This window comes from Pungitius pungitius, chromosome 11 (assembly GCF_949316345.1).
Source record: "Pungitius pungitius chromosome 11, fPunPun2.1, whole genome shotgun sequence".
Classification (NCBI taxonomy): Eukaryota; Metazoa; Chordata; class Actinopteri; order Perciformes; family Gasterosteidae; genus Pungitius; species Pungitius pungitius.
The window spans coordinates 11,806,423-11,825,689 of NC_084910.1; the positions used below are offsets into that span (position 1 = coordinate 11,806,423).

At 43.5% G+C, this 19,267-nt stretch overlaps 3 protein-coding genes across 6 annotated transcripts in view; all 3 read right to left on the minus strand.

Moving 5' to 3' along the window:
• kif13a (kinesin family member 13A) overlaps window positions 1-8,536 on the minus strand; it is a 31,228-nt gene extending 22,692 nt beyond the window's left edge. For all 4 annotated transcript variants that reach the window (XM_062565334.1, XM_037453218.2, XM_062565333.1 and 1 more), the window contains exons 1-2: window positions 8,032-8,536; window positions 7,719-7,809 (exon numbers count right to left, since the gene is read on the minus strand). In XM_062565334.1, the coding sequence (XP_062421318.1) occupies window positions 7,719-7,809; window positions 8,032-8,086 (146 nt within the window). In that variant the 5' untranslated portion in view covers window positions 8,087-8,536. The remainder of the gene's footprint in view (window positions 1-7,718; window positions 7,810-8,031) is intronic.
• A 148-nt stretch (window positions 8,537-8,684) lies between these two features.
• Window positions 8,685-10,623, minus strand: LOC119197160 (E3 ubiquitin-protein ligase NHLRC1-like). Its single transcript, XM_037453219.2, has one exon. The coding sequence runs from the start codon at window positions 10,400-10,402 to the stop codon at window positions 9,164-9,166; it is 1,239 nt and encodes a 412-aa protein (XP_037309116.2). The 5' UTR covers window positions 10,403-10,623; the 3' UTR covers window positions 8,685-9,163.
• Window positions 10,624-11,203: 580 nt separating this feature from the next.
• ptdss1a (phosphatidylserine synthase 1a) lies at window positions 11,204-17,816 on the minus strand. The gene is made up of 13 exons (XM_037454692.2): window positions 17,527-17,816; window positions 16,958-17,049; window positions 16,697-16,741; window positions 16,480-16,604; window positions 16,195-16,353; window positions 15,953-16,104; window positions 15,436-15,577; window positions 14,222-14,334; window positions 13,996-14,061; window positions 13,804-13,903; window positions 13,654-13,722; window positions 12,941-13,007; window positions 11,204-12,740 (listed from the first exon to the last, which is right to left on the minus strand). Exons 1-13 carry the CDS (start codon window positions 17,754-17,756, stop codon window positions 12,646-12,648), a joined length of 1,455 nt encoding a protein of 484 aa, XP_037310589.2. The 5' UTR covers window positions 17,757-17,816; the 3' UTR covers window positions 11,204-12,645.
• Between the last annotated feature and the right edge of the window lie 1,451 nt (window positions 17,817-19,267).

Below are 19,267 nucleotides of genomic sequence, written 5' to 3' on the forward strand. Positions count from 1 at the left end.
ATTTGATGTGGATATTATAACATTTCAGTTATTGTGAAATAAATATATATTTAGGTATTAGGTATGTATTTCCCACAGTAATATATGGAGATTGTAAGACAGACAATACCATCAGTATGGTAATATATGGGAATTAAAATGTTTCAATGCTGTTAATAGGGCTACACGTGACCTTAATTCACTAGTTTGGATGTACTACCAGTGAAAGCTCGGTCCCAAATGCTGCACACTGCAGCTCCGAACAATTCAAGCATGATGTCTGCGGGCCCTTTGCTTAATAACAAGCATGTATCCCAAGTCATGGCCTGAGGGCTGACCAATTTGTGCGTGTGTGACACAAACAAACTGTATAACACAGAAGTGCCACATAACATCAGAATCTCCCCTCCTAAGAGGCCAATACAGGCAGACATTGTAGACCTAGCTGGGCATGGTTGAAGTCTGCTTGGGGTTGGGGCTGCTTCTGTGTGACCTAACGTGTGAGTTTCATAAAAGGGCCCCACGCCTCCAGCTACCTGATGCCACAGCACCCATGAATGGGTACAACGTGGCCAAGGGGTGGACACTGGCCTCTCCAGCTACTACGATTCACCCTTGCATTCTAATTCTGCATCATGGCAGATGATTTTCTTCATAAAAACCCTGTTTTCTTATTACTTTGGATGAGAAATACTGCCTCAGAGCCTGTGTCTATTTGTGGTTTACTCCGATCACAGATGATCTTTTTTGCGCCTTGTTGCAGCTCCGATCCATGCAAACTGGCTTGGGGTCCAAATGGGAGGTATGACGGCTAAGTGTGCAGCAGTGGAATCCCCCCCCCTCTCTTGGTTATGGAGCAGGATTAAGGCCACTGGGTTATTATGCCACCCAAAATTGTACTCTTCTAGCCCAGTAGGCAAAAAACAGATTAATCCACTGCATCATCCACCTACCCTTAAAAAATAACCTTGCATGGCCATGCTCACAGATGTAGAAGCAATGTTTTTAAAAGTCATTACATTTTATCCGACAAACTGACAGATCTGGAGCAGAATGATTCAAATTAGCTCCCATCTGCTGAAATCAGGGAATGACAGCGTCACATGACAGAACTACATGTTGTGGCTCCCCAATGCATGAGGGATGTTTTGTCAGATTCGTCAGTGTGATTTAGGCTTTGCAAGACTTTCGGATCACATAATCCTGCCGCTCAAATGGATGAGGTTCACCCCCCATTGAGATGACATTCTACAACATTCATCTGCTCCGTGCAAGCATCCACAAACAGTTATTTTCGTTTGGACCCCCCCCCCCCCTGCATGGATTTAAAATACCTCTTCTTGATCTGTTGCTGTGCCCCCCCCCCCCCCCCCCCCTCTTTAGATTCCATTAAAGCACACTGTTTGGTTGTCGAAGCACATCAGACAATTACAAGTGAAGAAGCTCCAGAGCCAGAGCTCTCTCTCTCTCTCTCTCTCTGAACGTGTTGGGTTACAGTGCAATGTGCTCTCACAGGAGACAGGATAACATTTCAGATGGTCCTCCAGTATGTTTGGAACTGAACACGGCGGTCCCCACCCACTCAAGGCAGAGGTCACCCTGCTGCACAGACACCCGGGAGGCAGCAGGAAAATGCCACACGGTTAGTTAGAGAGGGCGGGTCTCGTGTCCAACCAGTTAAAACTCAAGATGATTCCAAGAAACCATTGAGGTCGAGCGGGCCGTCGATTTAATTAGCACCAAAGTGAAAGTAAACACGGCAGGAGGGACGGGACGTTAGCTCGTTGATGACAGAAACAGACGTGCAGGATCGATCAACACTAGTGAGAAGTCAAACTCTGACTTTGGCCTCACAAACAATTTCTGAAGCTTCTTCAGCTTCAATACAAAACATACGCAGTGGCAATATGGAAGGACATGAAGTATTTGGGTTCTTTTCTTGACTAAAAGTACAAATACTGTCATTTGAAACACTGCATCACCGAGAGATAAGAAATAAGTTTTAATTCACAAATCTCTTTTAATTTGACGTTTTACCTTGCTTTTAGAGAGAATGAATAATATGAAACCATGAGAGAAGCTTGGAGTTCTCTACAGCAGCAACTAACTATAGACAGCTTTTTGTACTGCAAGGGGTCATAAGGCCAAAAAGTTTGGGTGAGCCAATAACAATCTTAACAACATGTTATATTCTGAAAAGTGTAACCACACTTGTCAGATACATGTACTGGAGTAGAAGTGTAACGTAGAATATAACGGTACAAGTACCTTAATAAGCGTACTTTGTTGAAACAAAGGTGTCTGCGGTCCATTGTTGTGAATACTAAACATAGCTTCCTATGAAAATATTTGAGGTGTCTGGGGGATATCGCTCATTAGGTCATCAACATAACTCCAGAGTGTTTCTGTAACTCGGCAACAGTTTTCGCTAAGCAACAGCGGTAAATATGGAGGAGAGGCAACCGACCAGCCTCATGAGTCAAAGTTCCAACATGAAAGCCAAGCTCAGGATCTCAAAAACACCCCAAACGAACGCCGCCCCCCGCCCCCCCCCCCCCCCATCATCAGCGCACATAAGGCGTACTCCCGTGTGGGACTCACAATGTTTCAATAACAAAAGTTAAACAACGCAACGTAGGAGGCAGACAGGGTCTAATTTAAGATAATTCAAGGTATTTCTGACACCACGGTGACGGGCCGGGTCAGCAGCAGGCCGTGTGCATGCCGAAACACACATAGCGATTCTGGCAACATTTGGTCTAACGCCTTGAATCTGATTCGTTTAAAAAAGAAAACATACGAGCCAGAAATAAGTGAAGCTCCTCAATTTGCTACACATTTACCAGCTGGGACACATCTCCTCTGAACCGGTCTGTCACGTATGTGAATGCATGTGTCGTGTGGCTGTTAATGAAAATAAACAGCAAAAGTAAAAGCATGTTCGTGAAACATATCACAAAAGGTCTTGAATTGAAAAGTGTAACATGCCAAATAGATGTTAATTAGAAGAGAACTAATGGCTGTTTATATCCGGACCGAGAGAGTTAAAAACTTCGTCTTTCCCTGATTGAATCTGAAAGTGAGTCAACAATAAACCGATTCCACCCTGACATTATATATGCGTAAACAGACTTCAAAACTTCAAAAGACCAGACCAGAATCAATGTGGAAGAAATGTGTGAGAGGGAATTTTTCACATAAGCTTCCCACAGAACGAGCGGCCACATCTGAAATTAATGAGCCAGGCTTGACAAAGAGGGAGGGCACCATCTTTCCTCCATTCCGGATCAAGATGTAAACAAGGTCCCTCCCTTTTAATAAACATGCAATGGTCTTTAAAGGACTATTATCGTTTTATCAGCAACACAACTCTTTCTCCTTATTACATGCATGAATAAAGCGTTGCCAACAAGCCCTCGGCTGATTTGAGAAGAAATTCTTACTGAATGGAAAGTTTGATTGTTGGCACACAGGCAGCGAAATGGGAAGACAAAGGGAACATCCTGTAAGCAGCCATTAGACGCGCCAGCATTGACCTCCACTGAAGGCTTTCTTTAGGAAGCATGATGACCTATTTGGTCATTTGTGACCAGACTTCAACAAGGCATCTTTGTTTAAAATATGTGTATCGTAAATGTTATCAAAGAGACAGACAGCGAAGACAGGCTGTCGGTACAAGCATTTAGCACAGGTTAAACAGGTGAAGTCTTGAATTTGGACTGACGGAGACAACAGCAACAAATTGTACTTATAATGGCACTTTTCTATAACATGTTTTGAAACTGCTTATTTGATAAAAATTGTACTTTCTTGTTACTTGTTCTTCTGAGTTTGTATCCCTATGGTGGAAATGCACTTATTGTAAGTCGCTTTGGATAAAGGCCTCAGCTAAATGAAATAATGAAGTAATGTAACAGTAATACTAAGCTAAGCTAACCACGCGCAGCTCCGTGTTTAACATATGCACATAAGAGCGGTATTTGTATTCTCATCTAATTGTCTGTCAAAACAAAAATGATTATTTTCCATAAATTTCAGAACATTTCCTTTACACAGCAACATTAAAAAAAATACTTTTTTAAATAACTTTAAGGGTTTACGAAAAATGACCTTGAAATGCTGGATTTAGAGCTACAGTAGAATCAAGGAAAGAAAACAAAAGTACAATTTTGACCCCTACGGAGAGACATCCACGTGGATTTAAGAACTACATGTCTGCCTAGAAGTTGCTTGAGGTTAGCTTTTGGCTTAGCGCCGTTTGTTATATTTAGACTGAAATATGCAGAAAAGGAGTGTTCACATAAACCTAAAGACTTTCAAAGACTAGACGACCCTGCGTTCAATTGATGCATGTAAACGGACATGCTGAGGCATGGTAGGTGTAACATGGCCCTTTTGTGTGAGTCAAAGGGTATTTTCTTGTCATGATGCTCCACCACTCAATCCCTTTGCAGACAGCCGCCTCAGGTACTTCTCTGCCCCCCTCCCCCCCCCGCCCCCCACCTTCATTGTGTTTGAACCCCAAAGGAGAGCAGACTGGCGCTTGAAAACAAAAGGACTCTCCCAGATCCCTGTTTCAAAGATGCCCTTCGTACCGTCTCAACAGGTAGATTAGATTGGATTACCCTTGGGAAATGTAAACCTGTTGCCCTGGAGTCCCATTTTATGGTTCCCTTGCGCACTACTGAGATTTTTGTTCATTTTCCAGGGAAATGGGAAAGGGGGCTGGAGGTCACGTTGCTATAATGCTCAGGGGTGCAGAAAATGAGGCTTAACCATCAAAGGAAATCTTATATTTCTTTGAATTCTTTAGGTGACTTGCATGTCTTTAAGCTCTGTGTGGTCTCTGCAAAACCTGATTGAAATTCACACATTTGATTATACAACATGAAAGCAGCCTCAGGTTTAACCACAAGCGAGTTCATTTGGTATCTCATAAGAGCCATATTTAGTATTTTTAGAGAATTTAAGAGTTTCACTGGATACTGAACATTATTATGCAAAAACATACTGCCGTGCCCTCTTTGAGGCTGTGCCGGAGTTATTCCCACGAGAGAGACTAAGTTCCCATAATTCGGGCCCTGCAGCATATTTGGCATTCTAATACCCACTAAATCTGACAAACAGGAGCAGGTGTCCTCAAAACAAGGCAAACGCTTTGTGATCGGGTTATCAACTTCTGCGGCTACACAAGAAGCTGAGAGGAAAATTACATGGTTTAAGAAAACCATGGCAGCCTAAGCACACACACAGACAAGTAATTATATGCCTGGAGAGGAAAAAAATGGACAAAATAAAACTAGTGACAGAATGTCCTTCTTTGATATATTACGTTGGATGCAGGTTTGAAAGAATAAAAAATATATATATATTTTGGACTAATAATCAAATCTAGAATGTTGACCAATGAGAAATGTGTTGCGTCTCATACAACAACACAGCAACGTGTTTAACGGTGCAATATGGCACAGACTGGAGAGACAAAATCCAGACGACTGATGGTTATACAGTACATACAGTACTCGGCGACCGAGAGGAAATGAGAAGTTGATTATTCATTCAATCAAGGTGGTAACTCATGCATGTAACCATTGGATTTGGCTACCGTCTTGGCTACCTTCGGAGGCTGGAAGCTAACTTGTGCAGGGAAACAACCAATTGGATTAGCGGCTGGCTTGGCTGGTCATTAGAAACTGAAGAGGGAAAACCGGGGTACAGTCGGCATCCGTCTGAAGTTTGTTGCCCCTGAAGCAGTTATTACAGTAAGGAAGTCCTCAAAGAGAGGGAAAGGTCCTTAAACGACAGGCTTACATGGTGATGTTTCCCCCCATGTTCTAACTGGGTTATTCTAAGGACATAATGCTGACATCGCTATGCGTTGCACTTTATCCTCCTTAAGGTCTTAGGTTAGCAAAAAGCTAACTTTGGGCTTAAAACATACTACACCGCCCAAGGTAAAGCTCGGGATGCCAACTGAGTCCAACACGTACATCCCGGGTACAATTTCTTACAGTTGCACACCTTTGCACAAAGTTTATCTATTAATATGCACAATAACACTTTAATGACACTTGTCCTCTTATTTGTCTACCACACTCTATTGTAAACGTTCATATGTTCTATTTAAATCACGTCTTATACTGTTGCAGCGGGTTTATTGTTCTGCACCAAGCCAAATTCCTTGTGTGCGTAACATTCTTAGCAATCTTAGCGGCGTGATGACGCACAGTCGTTTCATTTAGCAAATGCTGGCCAAATACAAAAATCAAATCAACTCGAGGTGAAGTAGCGACCGACTCGTTTCCAGGTTTCAGGACCTGCGACGCCCTTAAACGCAGACGTAGTCACTCTGAATCTCCGTACTCTCGTTGCCATTCCTCCGACCTCTCCCCATTCAACAGCTTGGTATTCTGTAGTCATACATCCCGGTCCAACAAATGTAGCGCTCAGTGGGCTTTGTTTAATTGCCTGGATCACTAACATTGTGTTGCAATTTCTGTTCTGATAATTGCCTTAAATTCAAGTTAATGCCTGCACTCAAGTTACTGGGGGAGCAAGCTCATTACAATTTAATGCCGACTGTGTAGTGTGTGGAAGAGCAGAGGAAGTGTTACAAAAAAGAAAAAGTCATGAGGCATGTGGCATGCATTGGCCTTGAAAGGTTTTATTTTGTAGCCGTCACACTAGCCCGAAAAAGCTAAAACTCTTCCTGTGATAAATCAAAAGGGAAAAAAACAAAAACAATCGTCTTAGCCCCATTAGATTAATTTGCGCCCGTGGGTATTCAGGTCAGCTGTTTAATCTTGTGTGACACCAAGAAGAAGAGCAATCAAGCGAGGAAAAAGATGTAGAAAAACTACTTCCAACTCCAAACGGATGAGACACACACATCTCCGACTCTACCTCCATGACTTCCCAAGCAATGGGCCCACCCATTGTGTGATCTCCTCATTACAATCTGAAAGCATGTCAGCTGACAAGCAAGAAACCCACACTCCCCCCCCCCTGCTGACCTTCACTTCAGGCCGAGAGTGAATCGTGGGGGATGCTTATAGTTTTTCCCATGTCACGGCATTTCTCCTCTACTCAAACGCAGGTCTGACGCCACTTTGAGCGCAAAAAAACCCTTAAAGTTAAATTTGTTCTGACTCCGCCTGAGGCTCGACATTAATCTGTGCAGTCAAAACAGCTTCCTCTTCTTCTTTGTGTGTCAAACCAACTCAACCCCCCCCCCCCCCCGCCAGTTTTAAAACACAACATCAGATATAAAATATGCAGAATTCAATACACAGGTAATATCATTATGCCTCGGTGGTTAGTATTGGAGAGTGCACATGCATTACATAACAGAATATCATGTTGCAAGCAGGTGGGTGACAGACAGCATGTCCTCAGCAGATGGAGAGCAGCATTACTGCATTTATTTACTGCTTTGAATTCAAGATAGAAGTTTAGAAATCTAATCCTCATCTGTGCACGTCCTCATGGCTTCAGCTATACCTTTAAACTCTAGTGACACACTGAGTTATAGCATGTGTTGTATTTAGAACCACACACACACACACACACACACACACTGAGCATCTTTTTGCTTTTTCACGCAGGCTAACGTTCCGTTTTTCTGTTTAAAATATATATATATATATATATATTAAACTAATGCAGAAGACCCTTCTAGCTCCAACAGGGCTCTTTCATCGGCACTTGCGAGCATTTGGCAGCATTTCAGCTTTGTTTACCTGTTGTCTCCTTTCGCGTTGGAGGGCGGAGGGTGCAGCACTGTTTGGTTGTCCTCCATGTCCACGACACATTTTGTTTTCAGCTCGATTTCTGCGGGAGGGACAAGTTGGTCGGGGTGAGGTTCGGGCAGTACGCGGGGGTGTGGAAAGTCGCTTTTCTGTGGCCGTCTTCAAACGAGACTCAAGTCAGACTTCAAGCTCTTAACTCGAGCTCGAGAGGCGGTAATGCGAAGAAAGCCAAACTTTGTGATAATGTGGCACAAATCCGAGTCACGCAAAGGCTGCAAAACAACGAATCATCGATGACACTTACCTCTTCGGTTCATGGGGCGAACTCTCACTGCAACTTTTACCTTCGAATCCGACATTTTCGTCCCCTTCTCACTCCCACCCTGTCTGTGCGCCGAGCTATCAACAAATAGTCCGCGAATCCACCTACAACGACACCGGGTTTCTGCCAGAGAAACGCAGCAGAATCTAGTCAAACGAGCGCAAAAGAGTCCGCGGCGCGACTACGCGAGGTGGCGATATGTTCATTTTTTTGCGTTTTATATCCATCCGGGTTGGCTTTTTGTGCAAAGCCAGCGCTGTGCTGCGGCCCCAGACAGCATCCCCACCGCCATCTTCCACTGCGAGCACGACTGCTCTCCTCTGGCGGACTGGACCGGCTGTGCCAAAAGAGGGGGAGAGGATTTACGCACCGCGCGGCTCATCGGGGAGGAACCAGTGGACGAGAAACGTCAGGCTGAGTGGGGAAGTTCATTTGTGCGCACCCACGGTGAGCATCGCTCATACACGGGTTACAGGGTTATGGAAAAGGATTCTTTTCACTATAAACATTTTTTTTTGCTTTCTTATATTTGTTTGCAAACACTGAGACTCCACAGACACACAACTCACCACAGCTAATATAATTCTGACCAAAAGTGTATCAACGTGTCATTTCATATCTTGTGTTTATCAGCATCACCACCCCTCCTCCCCTCCCCTTAAACAAATTAAATTAATTTAAACAAAATAAATCAAAGATGTGTAAATGTGTGCAGTTGCAGCAAACAGTAGTTTCCTAATTTTTAATTTGGATTCTAAAATAACTTTCAATTTTATTCAACCTCTCATCACAGGTTTATGGCCATGTGGACATTAATCATGAGCGATTCTAACAAAGATGGTTTCATATTAAGGATTGTTAAGCTCAAAAAGGTGAAAATGTTCTGCTATATGTTTTAATATAAAACAGTAACCCTTAAACAGTAACCCTTAATTCAATCATTAAATCAATGTCAAAAAATTGCCAATGTTTATAGCTAATACAGTATTTATTTATTTATTTATTTTAACGTCAATCTGTCTAAATATTTACTGAATTATCACAGTGAGATCACCTCATCATTTTAGGAAATTTTGTGATAAGCTACATGTCACATCAGTTCTTCACGAGTGAGCTATATCCTGGGCGCAGCATCCGATTTAGCGGAATACACCTTCACCGTGTGGTCTCCACTGTCCAGGATGACGATGGTGTTGTTAAGTAACACGAGCCCAGCTGGGTGGACGAGGTGGTCTCCCACAAGTGGCGTCAGGGCAGGGCCATTCTGGAGCCTCCTCAAACTCCAAATCATCCCCTGGTTGGAGTCAGTCACGATCACGTCTCCATCTGTGTCAAAGGCCACGCCTGACATGTTGAGCCTCACGGAGTTCAGAAGGCTCAGGCTGAAACTGTCAGTCTGGTAAAGGAGGTGGAAGTCTTCCGTAAACACTCTGAGCCTCGTGCGTTGCTGCCCCCCCGGGGAACGTGTCTCATCGGGCAAATGCTCCATCACTGCAGTGTTCCCAGTCACATGACAGCAGGCCACCGCTTTTGGATGCTGCAGGTCTGTAATGACTGCTCGATGCTCAAGAGCGAGACCGTGGGCACAGTCCAACCTGACCTCGGTCAGCGTGCCGACCTGGACGTCTGAGACCAGGAGGTGCCCACGTCTGCTCGTGTCCACGCCCCAGGGCATCCGGAGGGAATCTTTCACTGTCAAAACATGGTTACCCCCGGCGGTGAAAACCTTCACAGCTTTGTCCCCTGCGTCCGTGACCGCCACGTGACCACAGCGAGTCACCGCCACATCCGCTGGGAAACAGATCTCCCCACCGCCTCGCCCTCTCCTCCCGAAACCGGGCAGCTTCCTGCCCTGTGGACTGAACACCGCCACCCTCTCTTCTCCGTCATGCACCACCACCAGCGTTCCTGACGACCCCAAAACAGCTATGCCAGTGGGATTGATAAGAGTCCCCCAGCCTCCGAAGGCGGCACAGAGCTGCAGTGGTGTCAGCCCCTGGGCCGGGCCCGGGCCTGTGCTTGCACCGTGAGGAGGAGCAGAGGAAGGGGGAGTCCGGTTCAACAGCAGCTCCTGCAGGTCACTGAGGGCCTGGCAGTGGGAGGTGCTGTCAACACTGCACAGCTGACGACAGAACGGGCACTCCAGCTTCCTCAGGAGAGGGTGGGACAGAGCCCCGATGCATTCCAGGCAGAGGACATGGCCACAGGGGAGGTTCTGTGGTTTGCGTTCCCTCTTCTCAGTGCTGAACTTCTCGAAGCAGACTTTGCACTCCAGCAGGTTGCTCTCGATCTCTCTCACGAGCCCCTCTGGGTTCAGGTTGCCACGACTCGGGGATCCAGGACCCGTGGCCATGACTGAAATAACCACGACGTTGGGTAACCCGGGCGAGACGGACCTGGTCGGCTGATGCCGGCTGCAGGAGGTTCAGGAAGCCAAAAATAGAAAGACCAGTGATTTAAATGTGTGGAGAGAATGATGACGGGAGGGACAGGAAGGCACAGCGTGTAACGTTGTTTTGTCAACACACTCATGCCCAGTGCTTTAGGCCCAAACGGGTCACGTGACATTTTGCGCACCACTGAGGCTCTCTGCTGCCCTCTATTGGAAATGGGCGAATACACACGTTAGAAACGTTATTTGTTTACATCTACCCCCCCCCCCCCCCCTGAGAATACAGCCGAACTCAACTCCTTCTAACATATCAAGTGCCAGAATATTAAGGTACCTGACTTGATTCAGCATTACCAGGGGCGTGAATACTGTGGGGTGACTGCTCCTTATGTCTGGCTTCCCCTTTCAGATTTTCCATACTTTACCTTCGTGCTTTGGAATATACAACACTGTATAGAACATCAACTGTACCTTCAGAAACCTGTTTCTCATGGGTCAGCACGATAAAGCTATTTCTGTCCGTGAGTTTCATGTTTGCAGACCAAGCGAGATCTGATCCGAGACCAGCAGTGCTGGAGTCTGCCAATCCAGCGGCCATGCAAAGTCATTCGTGACTTTCTATCAAGTTTTCAAACTGCTTCTACTCCTGTCGATGTAATCATTTATTTAGTGAGTGATGAAAGGCATTATTGTTGAACATAGGGTGTGAGTGTGCCTTTTAAAAAACATTCGAAGGTAATGGCAATTCAAAGAGCATTATGATGAATGTAAAACATTTTATTGTTTCATTAATTCACAGTGAAAAAGAACAGAACTATTTTAAATCAGAATAGTTTTTGGCAAATCACATGTTAATCCAGAGACAATGTACCATTTATTGGGTCTATTGTAGCAGGGGAGCCTGGTCCAGTCCATAGACTTCAACATCTGGATTGGTAAGGAATATATCTGTACTGAGATGATACCGACAGAGTAAATCAAAATAAACACTGAAGAAAGCACTCGAGTACAGAAGAATCAAAACACAAAATTCAAATATTTAGTTGGAATACAAACTGAGAAAAGCGGAGAATTAAAAAAAAACATGCAAACAGGCACATGGGGTGAATTCAGATGTTTTGATAACAGTGAAATACATAAAAAAAATGCTAGTGCCGTGGTGTGTGGTATACGAAGATCTCTTGACTGCTTTGAACATTTTCTTACTAAAACAATTAATTCATGTAAGCCATGCAAATGCAATATATGCCATCGTAAGAGGTTCAACAACAAAACAAAAACAAGAACCTGACAACACATGCAGGGATTTGAATAATTGCCCTTATGTGCACAGTAAAAAAAAAAACATAGCAGCCACACATGAACAGAGTAAAATCACTCAAGGGCACAATATTCACAAAATACTCAAGCATTACAAAATGTACAGTATTTTCAAGAAAACCTCCAGAAAAGTGCTTAAACTGTGTGCTTTGCTTCAGTCAAAGATCCTACCAAGCTAAAGCCATTTTGCATTGAAATCCTGCCCACATTCAAGTTATAAAACACAAAAACATTGGGAACATCTAGGATGTAAAAGGTCAGACACAGATGCTAAAAAAAGGACCATAGCCTTTCTGTGCAATAAACATAGTGGCTTCAATTAATGTGATTACATTTCTACATTACTGCTTTTGACATTAAAATGTGTTGAACCAACATACGGGTTAAGGCTGGTGTAAACCAGTCAACATGTACATTGACCACCAATTATATACTGTGTTGTAGAATAATTGTTTGCAAATTATAGTTTATCAGCTACAATGATCATGCGGTCATATTTACTATTGGCAGTTTGTTTTGCCCCCTCGCTCACTAATTCACAACTGTGCCACCCCCCTCCCTCCCTCCTCTCCCCCCACACACAGAAACCTGTGACCGGTGGTTTAGGAGGTATTTATTAATGACTGCAGCACACATTTACGTGTGCATCTCTCTGGTCCAAGCCTTTGCGCTCTTCTAATAACTCTGCATGGGCCCGTTCATCCATGTTGGCTCTCCTGACTCCCCCTCCCTACACGTTAGTGGGGCGCTTTCTAGATTTAAATTACGCCAGGAAGTGGTTGAATCTTTACTCCCCCCCAACTCCTCTTTCAACCTTTGATTCCTTTACACCTGGCTCCCCGGAGCGACTTCAGGAGTCGCACAGCAGCCTCTGGCTCCTACTCCTACTGGCTGTCCAGGCCATTAATGGATTTGGACTTTCTGGAGGCCTTCCCTCTGCGTCGGGTTGTCGGGCTGTCATTGTCCACAACGGTCTCCTCTGGAACAAGAGGGTCAAACACATGACGAGTTAAAAAAACAACAACAAAAAAACACTGTACGGGAGGTTTATAAGGGCGTTTTAATCACAATGCAAAACACTAGAGGGAATCACTTTACATGATAAGAGATGAAGAATAACGTTTTAACTTTTATTATGCCTTTTTTTCTAGTGGAGGAATTACAGGAAAAACACTGTACCTTTAAATACTTCTGACGCGTGTTCAGCATATTCTGGGTAATTACGGTCTTCGCATTCTGAGAGGCTCTGTGAAAGGAGAGAAGAGATTCCGACACATGACACACATACCATTGAAACCGGGAACATAGAGCAGCTCACTGGACATGTGCAGCTTTCACAGCGGGTGATAACCTTTAAATGGGGGGAAAAGTCTTTATGTCCTCAAGAGTCAATTGTTCCTTTAAAATAAACATTGGTTAGTTTCAAGCGCACCAAAGGAGTTCACGTGATGCTGATCACCATCGCATGGGAATGCTCTCCGTATACTGGAGTCACGTGGAGGGAAGCGCTCTTTTCATCCCCTTTTTTTGGGCTGTTTAGTTAATCATCAGCTCCAGAAACTCAGAGCTGCTGCTTCGTCCCAATGGTCTCCCCCATAAGGTAATTAGTCTCACCGCCCGAAGGGGAGACAGATGGACTTTGTTGCAGCGGTAATTAATGACCATTATGAGCATGATGCCACGTGAGACTAAGCCAGAAGTGGCGTTGTGACTTTTACATGACTGTGGGGCTTATTAAGACACATGAGCAACATGGAAAATGTACGGCATATTTTTATACCAAGAGTCTAAAAAGAGTGTCTTTAACACTTGTGCAGTTACATAAGCCTTCCAAGTTATTCAGTTAGTCGTGAACTATATGACACGCATTATAAAGAAAACTGTAGACATACCTTTCTTCTTGGACCATAGTTTTCAGCATACCACACCATTCCAAACAGGCACAGGAATGTAATGAAGGCCTAAAAAAACAGTCACACTGAAAAAAAGACTGCTTTTTGGAAAACACATTCAATAACTTGCAACACAGAAATGATTCTTACCAAACACAGCAGCCACAGGATCACATAGAGGATCTGGGTTTTTGAGAACAAGTCCTGTCCAAACTTAATACACACCAAGGCCTCCAGAAAGGCTACTGCCCTGTGAACGAGGGGAGGAAAACACCAACAAATGAATTATCGGACCTTTAGTCAACCCTTACGTGGCTTTTACTACATCTGGGTTTCACTTACCCAAACACCCAGCACTGGGTCCCAACTCTCTTGCACTGTGTGTCTGTGAGGTACGCATAATACTGCCTGCAAGCAAAAGCAATGCAAAATGTAAAACTTTAAACTGCTCTCCCGAATAAGATACTTGCTTTACTGGGAAAGTTTGTAAAAACAAGGATCTGAAAGAAAAAAAACACATACAGTTTCAGCGTATAATTTCCTCACATCCTCACTCATGTTGTTTTACCTGACTGTTGGAGCAGTGATGATCCCAACGAACAGGATCCGACACCAGCTGAGAGCATGGCTCGCCGGGAAGACGAAAATGTGCTTGAGGAAGAATGTGTTCAACTCGGTCAGCTGTGGATAAAGAAGGGAAACGGGTAGAAGAGAACACAAGGCTTTATTTTTAGCTCTGTGTTAAAGCACATTGAATTGGACATTATACTAGCACTTTTTTAACATTATATTAAATAAATCCTTATAAAATGATGTACCAATTGCTTCCATATCTCGTGCAATTTTAATAGCCAAAATGAATATTGACGAGGATGTTAGTTGCCCTGTAACATCACTGTAACACGTGGAGAGTTGGATTATGGTCAGGTGAGTGTCACACAGTCAAGAGCCTTGCACCGTTCTGCTCTAATAAGCTACTTATTGCTTTGGCTTTATCCTGCTGCACTGTTGCAAGAGTCTTGTTTGTATCAACAGCTTCTCTTAGGAACCTGAAACGGAAGCAGCTAAATGGATCTTGGTCCTTAATCGTTTTATCATTCATAGCTGGACTGTGAAATGTCAACATATCTCCTGTGTATAGACACTTGGAGCCAATTGCGGTTTTGAAACATGAAAACATTTGATTCTCCTACAATTTCAGTCACACGTGGGTTAAGAAATCATCAACAATGCTAGCAGTTAATTTGCCAGGACGCTCTGCCCAAGTGCCTCTCATGCGCACTGGATAATGAGAGGGAGGCCTGCTGCAGTGTTACTCACTCATTTGGCCTGCAGCCTGTGTAGTTGAAGCCACCGAAGAGCAGCTCAACATCCTCATCTCTTGAGATCATTCTCAAAGACTGGTAATTACTATTTAAGGCCTCCAGAGAATTAGGGAGAAGGGAGGGAAATGTTTCTTCATCACCAAACCATAAAAAACAACTGAGAAAGCTCTCATCATCATGGTTTCTATTGGGTAGAAATGTCACAGCCATGGTTGACTCTGGTGGAAATCAATACAAGCTTGTTTATCTTCCACCCGTACGGGACCGGCTGTTACCGTGCTGAAAGCGGGAGACTCGTGCATTATATGGATCCACGAAAGCCAGGGTTTAGATTTCAACAGCAGAGGAGGCAACCCAATTATCCGGGACGAAGCACGCAGATCACACCTGATCATCCCCGACTAGTCGGCACTTAAGTCCCCTTGAAGCGGCGAGAGAGGACTTCTCAGTGACCCACCTGCCAGATGATCATGAACAGATAGACGCCCATCACTCGCTGCAGGGAGGACTTTGGGTCAAGCCAGCGTACGTAGGTCCAGCTTGCAGGAGTGAACTGTAACGCGGCTCGCTTGATCTTCCCCGTGGTGGTGTGGATGTCCCTGAGCGAGAAGCACGGGAGAAGGATTGCAAACACTCGCAGATAGATTTGCAAAAAGTATTGTGTTAGTGAAATAGACAAAGCAGGATGAAAGCGATGCCATCGCATGAATCATTCAGATCCACTCTGCCTTGATGAAGTGGATCTGGATCGTATTTCGAAACAGTTTCTCGATTGCATTGCTTTTACCAATCAGGGAGCCCTCATTTGTCTGAATTAACACGTCTTGCTTATTCTGACATTTTCTTTTTCACAACATGGCTACATTCAAAAGACTTGTTTTTATTAGGCTAACATTGAAATGAAAAATAAATGAATGAAAAGCGACTAAGGATAAACACAAACGCTTGCTTAAATTCAGATTGTAGGATCATACTTAATACTGGCCCAGTGGTAGGTCCGCATCTCCAAAAAGCGGCAGACAGTCATGCCAAGCCAGATGCCTCCTCCATTACACAGCAGAATGTCCAGAATCACCTGGTCCCACCAGCACTCAGCAAAGTTAGGCAGCAGATGCATGAAGAAGAGCTAAAGAGAAGTTTAGGAGATGACAGTCTTTACTCATCGGATCTTAAAAAACTAAAATTCCAGTCTACAGTAATACTTAATGTGCTTTACCTCAGTAAGCTCCCAGGTAATACTGATGGTCCAGCAGAGGCCATAGCTTCGAATGAGCAAGGCCTTCATACCCCAACCCCAGAAATGGCTGAATGCAAATATGTCAAAATGGCTCAGGATCCTCTCCCAGGTGATGACATGGCAGTTCACGGCATAGTCCTGCAGAGAGCAGCAACAGCAGCCTCATTACAATGGTCGACAATCCCACTGCTACTGAAGGCGACTGGTGTACGTGAACCTAAATGAAAGTTATTTTCTTTTCCTGTGCAAGCAGACATCACGCACCATTACGTCTGCCTCTCTCTTGGCATAGCGCAGGTTCGGGTCCAACCAAAACATGAGCTGCTTCACTTGCTTCCAGTTGAGGAAGATGACTAACACCAGGAACAGGAAGTAGAGGACACTCAGGCCTTAAGAGCAGAGAGAGACACGTCGTTAAAGGAGGGAAATACGAGGTTCAGACAGAAACTGTTTTTACCCGCAGAGTTTTATCAATACTCACCAAAAACTATTCGCCATATTGCTGGATGTGGTCTGGTGAATGGACCTAAAGTGATTTATATGAAGAAACCATTTCAAGACACAATGAAATAAGTTCCTCTTTGCATTGTTGTTTCAAATACCTTACCCATTAACCAAAACCTCATTTGCTTCCTTGATTTAGAGGCTCTTTGTTCAAACTTTGCGGGTTCATATAAGCAATATGACATTTAAGACACACTTGACCATAATAAAATAGTAATGGGATTTTTTTTGGGCTCACCGTTTGGAAATGCCAAAACACTTATGACAAGAAAGAAGGAGATGACCAGGATGAGCCCCACCCAAAGATTACTGTCAGGATTTCCATCATCTCTGCAGAAAGGAAACAGAAACCGTTCAAACCAATGATTTGGTGGATATTAAATAGCATTAGCCTTCTGTATACCAGCAGTGATACGCATGTGTCTCAGTTTCAAAAGGAGACGTTAATGTTAACATTTTATTAGATCTTCTCGTGTGAAAACGGGGTCCTTAAAGCAGATAATCACTGTAAATGTAACGTTGCGACTCGTTTTCTTTGCTTGCTGCACTGCTGCAGTTAATGTCCTTTACTAACGTCACACAACGGTTTACAATTAAACACAACAAAACCCATGTGGTCGTCAATGGGAAAGTTCTTCCGGATGCCTCATGCAGATGTAAAGTTTATTTCAGTGAGGATAGGTAGGATAGCTCAACGCTAACTTCCCTGCGCAGCGTCACCTGGCTCCGTCGGAGCATCACTAGCTAACCAAGCTAAGCTAACAATGCTAACCCAGCGAGCTAACGGCTAGCGGAGGACGACCTTACCTCGCGAAGGCGAAATACATCAAACTGAGCACCGTGCATGTCAGCAGCGTTATCGTGTGTGGCCTGTAGAAAAACTCGATGGTGATATCTTCAACCTGCTGCTCGTTTATCATTCGGAAATGCATTCTGTAGTTCACATCATCCTTGCTCAAGGTGTGGGACCCGCTGTACATAGACGCCATATCAGGAGGCGGCGGGCAGCGGCGGGCAGCGCCTCTCAGGAACAACATGAGAAAGTAATCCACTGCTGCAGCGACGCACACACACACGCACGCACGCACGCACGCACACACACACACACACACACACACACACACACACACACACACACACACACACACACACACACACACACACACACACACACACACACAGGAAATAACTCAAAATAATACGCGTGTTTGTAGCGAGTGTTGCAACGGACCAAAAGTCGTGCAGATGGTTTTTAGAGTGACTGCAAGAATGAATGACAAAGCACAGAGGTCGACTTCTAGATATGTTGAATCCCTTTACTATCTAAATGGGTGACCATTCATATTTATATGAAAGATAGATAGATGTACACTTTATTCATCCGCTGGGAGAAATGTGTCTGTATGTAATTAAAATGCTCAATAGACACAACACGAAAATAACAGAACACAATATTTAAGAAATAAATACAGAAACGTGTAAAGTATTTAAAGCGTAGCTGAGTATATGGAATATATTCAGGGAAATAGAAGTATGTACAGTGGAGAAAAATAGGTATTAAATCAACAGCAGTACAATGGATATTGATTATGGTTCAATTAAACGAAGATTTAGCCAGATGTGATTTGTTGTAAAAAAAATCATGTTTTGGAAACTTGAAGATAATTACTACAGTAGAGTTATTTGAATGTCAAATAAACGTGTTTCCTTTACTTGCCATTAATTTTGTGTTTGTGTGTTTATTGTCCCCACGTGGTCGCTCATGGCTTCATACGTCACTGAAAACCCCCAAAACATCCTCGACCACCGGCAGGGGTCTCTGTCGTTTTGCATTTTGAGCAGCAAGAAAGGACACGGACTCCAATCTTCTAATGATCTGCAGTTAATGTTAATTTTTTTTGACTAAGTGAATATTCACATATTCATAATATTCTAGTAAATCCCACTTCTAGTAAATCGAACATACCTGTCATCTAGACAGGGAAAAACAATAATAGTACACAAAAAAGAATGATGAGAGACAAGCAGTGCCAATAACTCACACCAGGAAGGTAATTAGGTTTTTAGATGGTTGTAATAACACTTCTGAATCACCTGAAAAGATCATTCTCAAAAATTGTATGACAATTGTTATGTGTTTGGTTGTTAAATGTTAATGTTAATTTTATATAAATCTTTTTTATTCATTTTAGAACATATTCCAGACAGAAAAGGAGAACATTGCTACCTCAAAAGGGTGAGGATTAACCAGATATTACATTCAGCTGTGTGTCACAAACTGCCATTAAATGTTTAATTTGTATTATGTTGCAATTGCATTAAAAAATGTATTTAGTTTTTAATACTAAATGTATATATATACTATTTTGGGGTTTATTTGCATCATCTTAAAACCAGTTAATTCATGTTTTAGCTCTATCTGAATTGTCTATATATATATTGCATATATATATATATATATCATTGTCTAAAGTAAGTAAATCTGTGGTAGGTCCACAAGAAATCAAAGAACACATAAAAAAAGGAAATCTTCATCTTTATTTGCCCA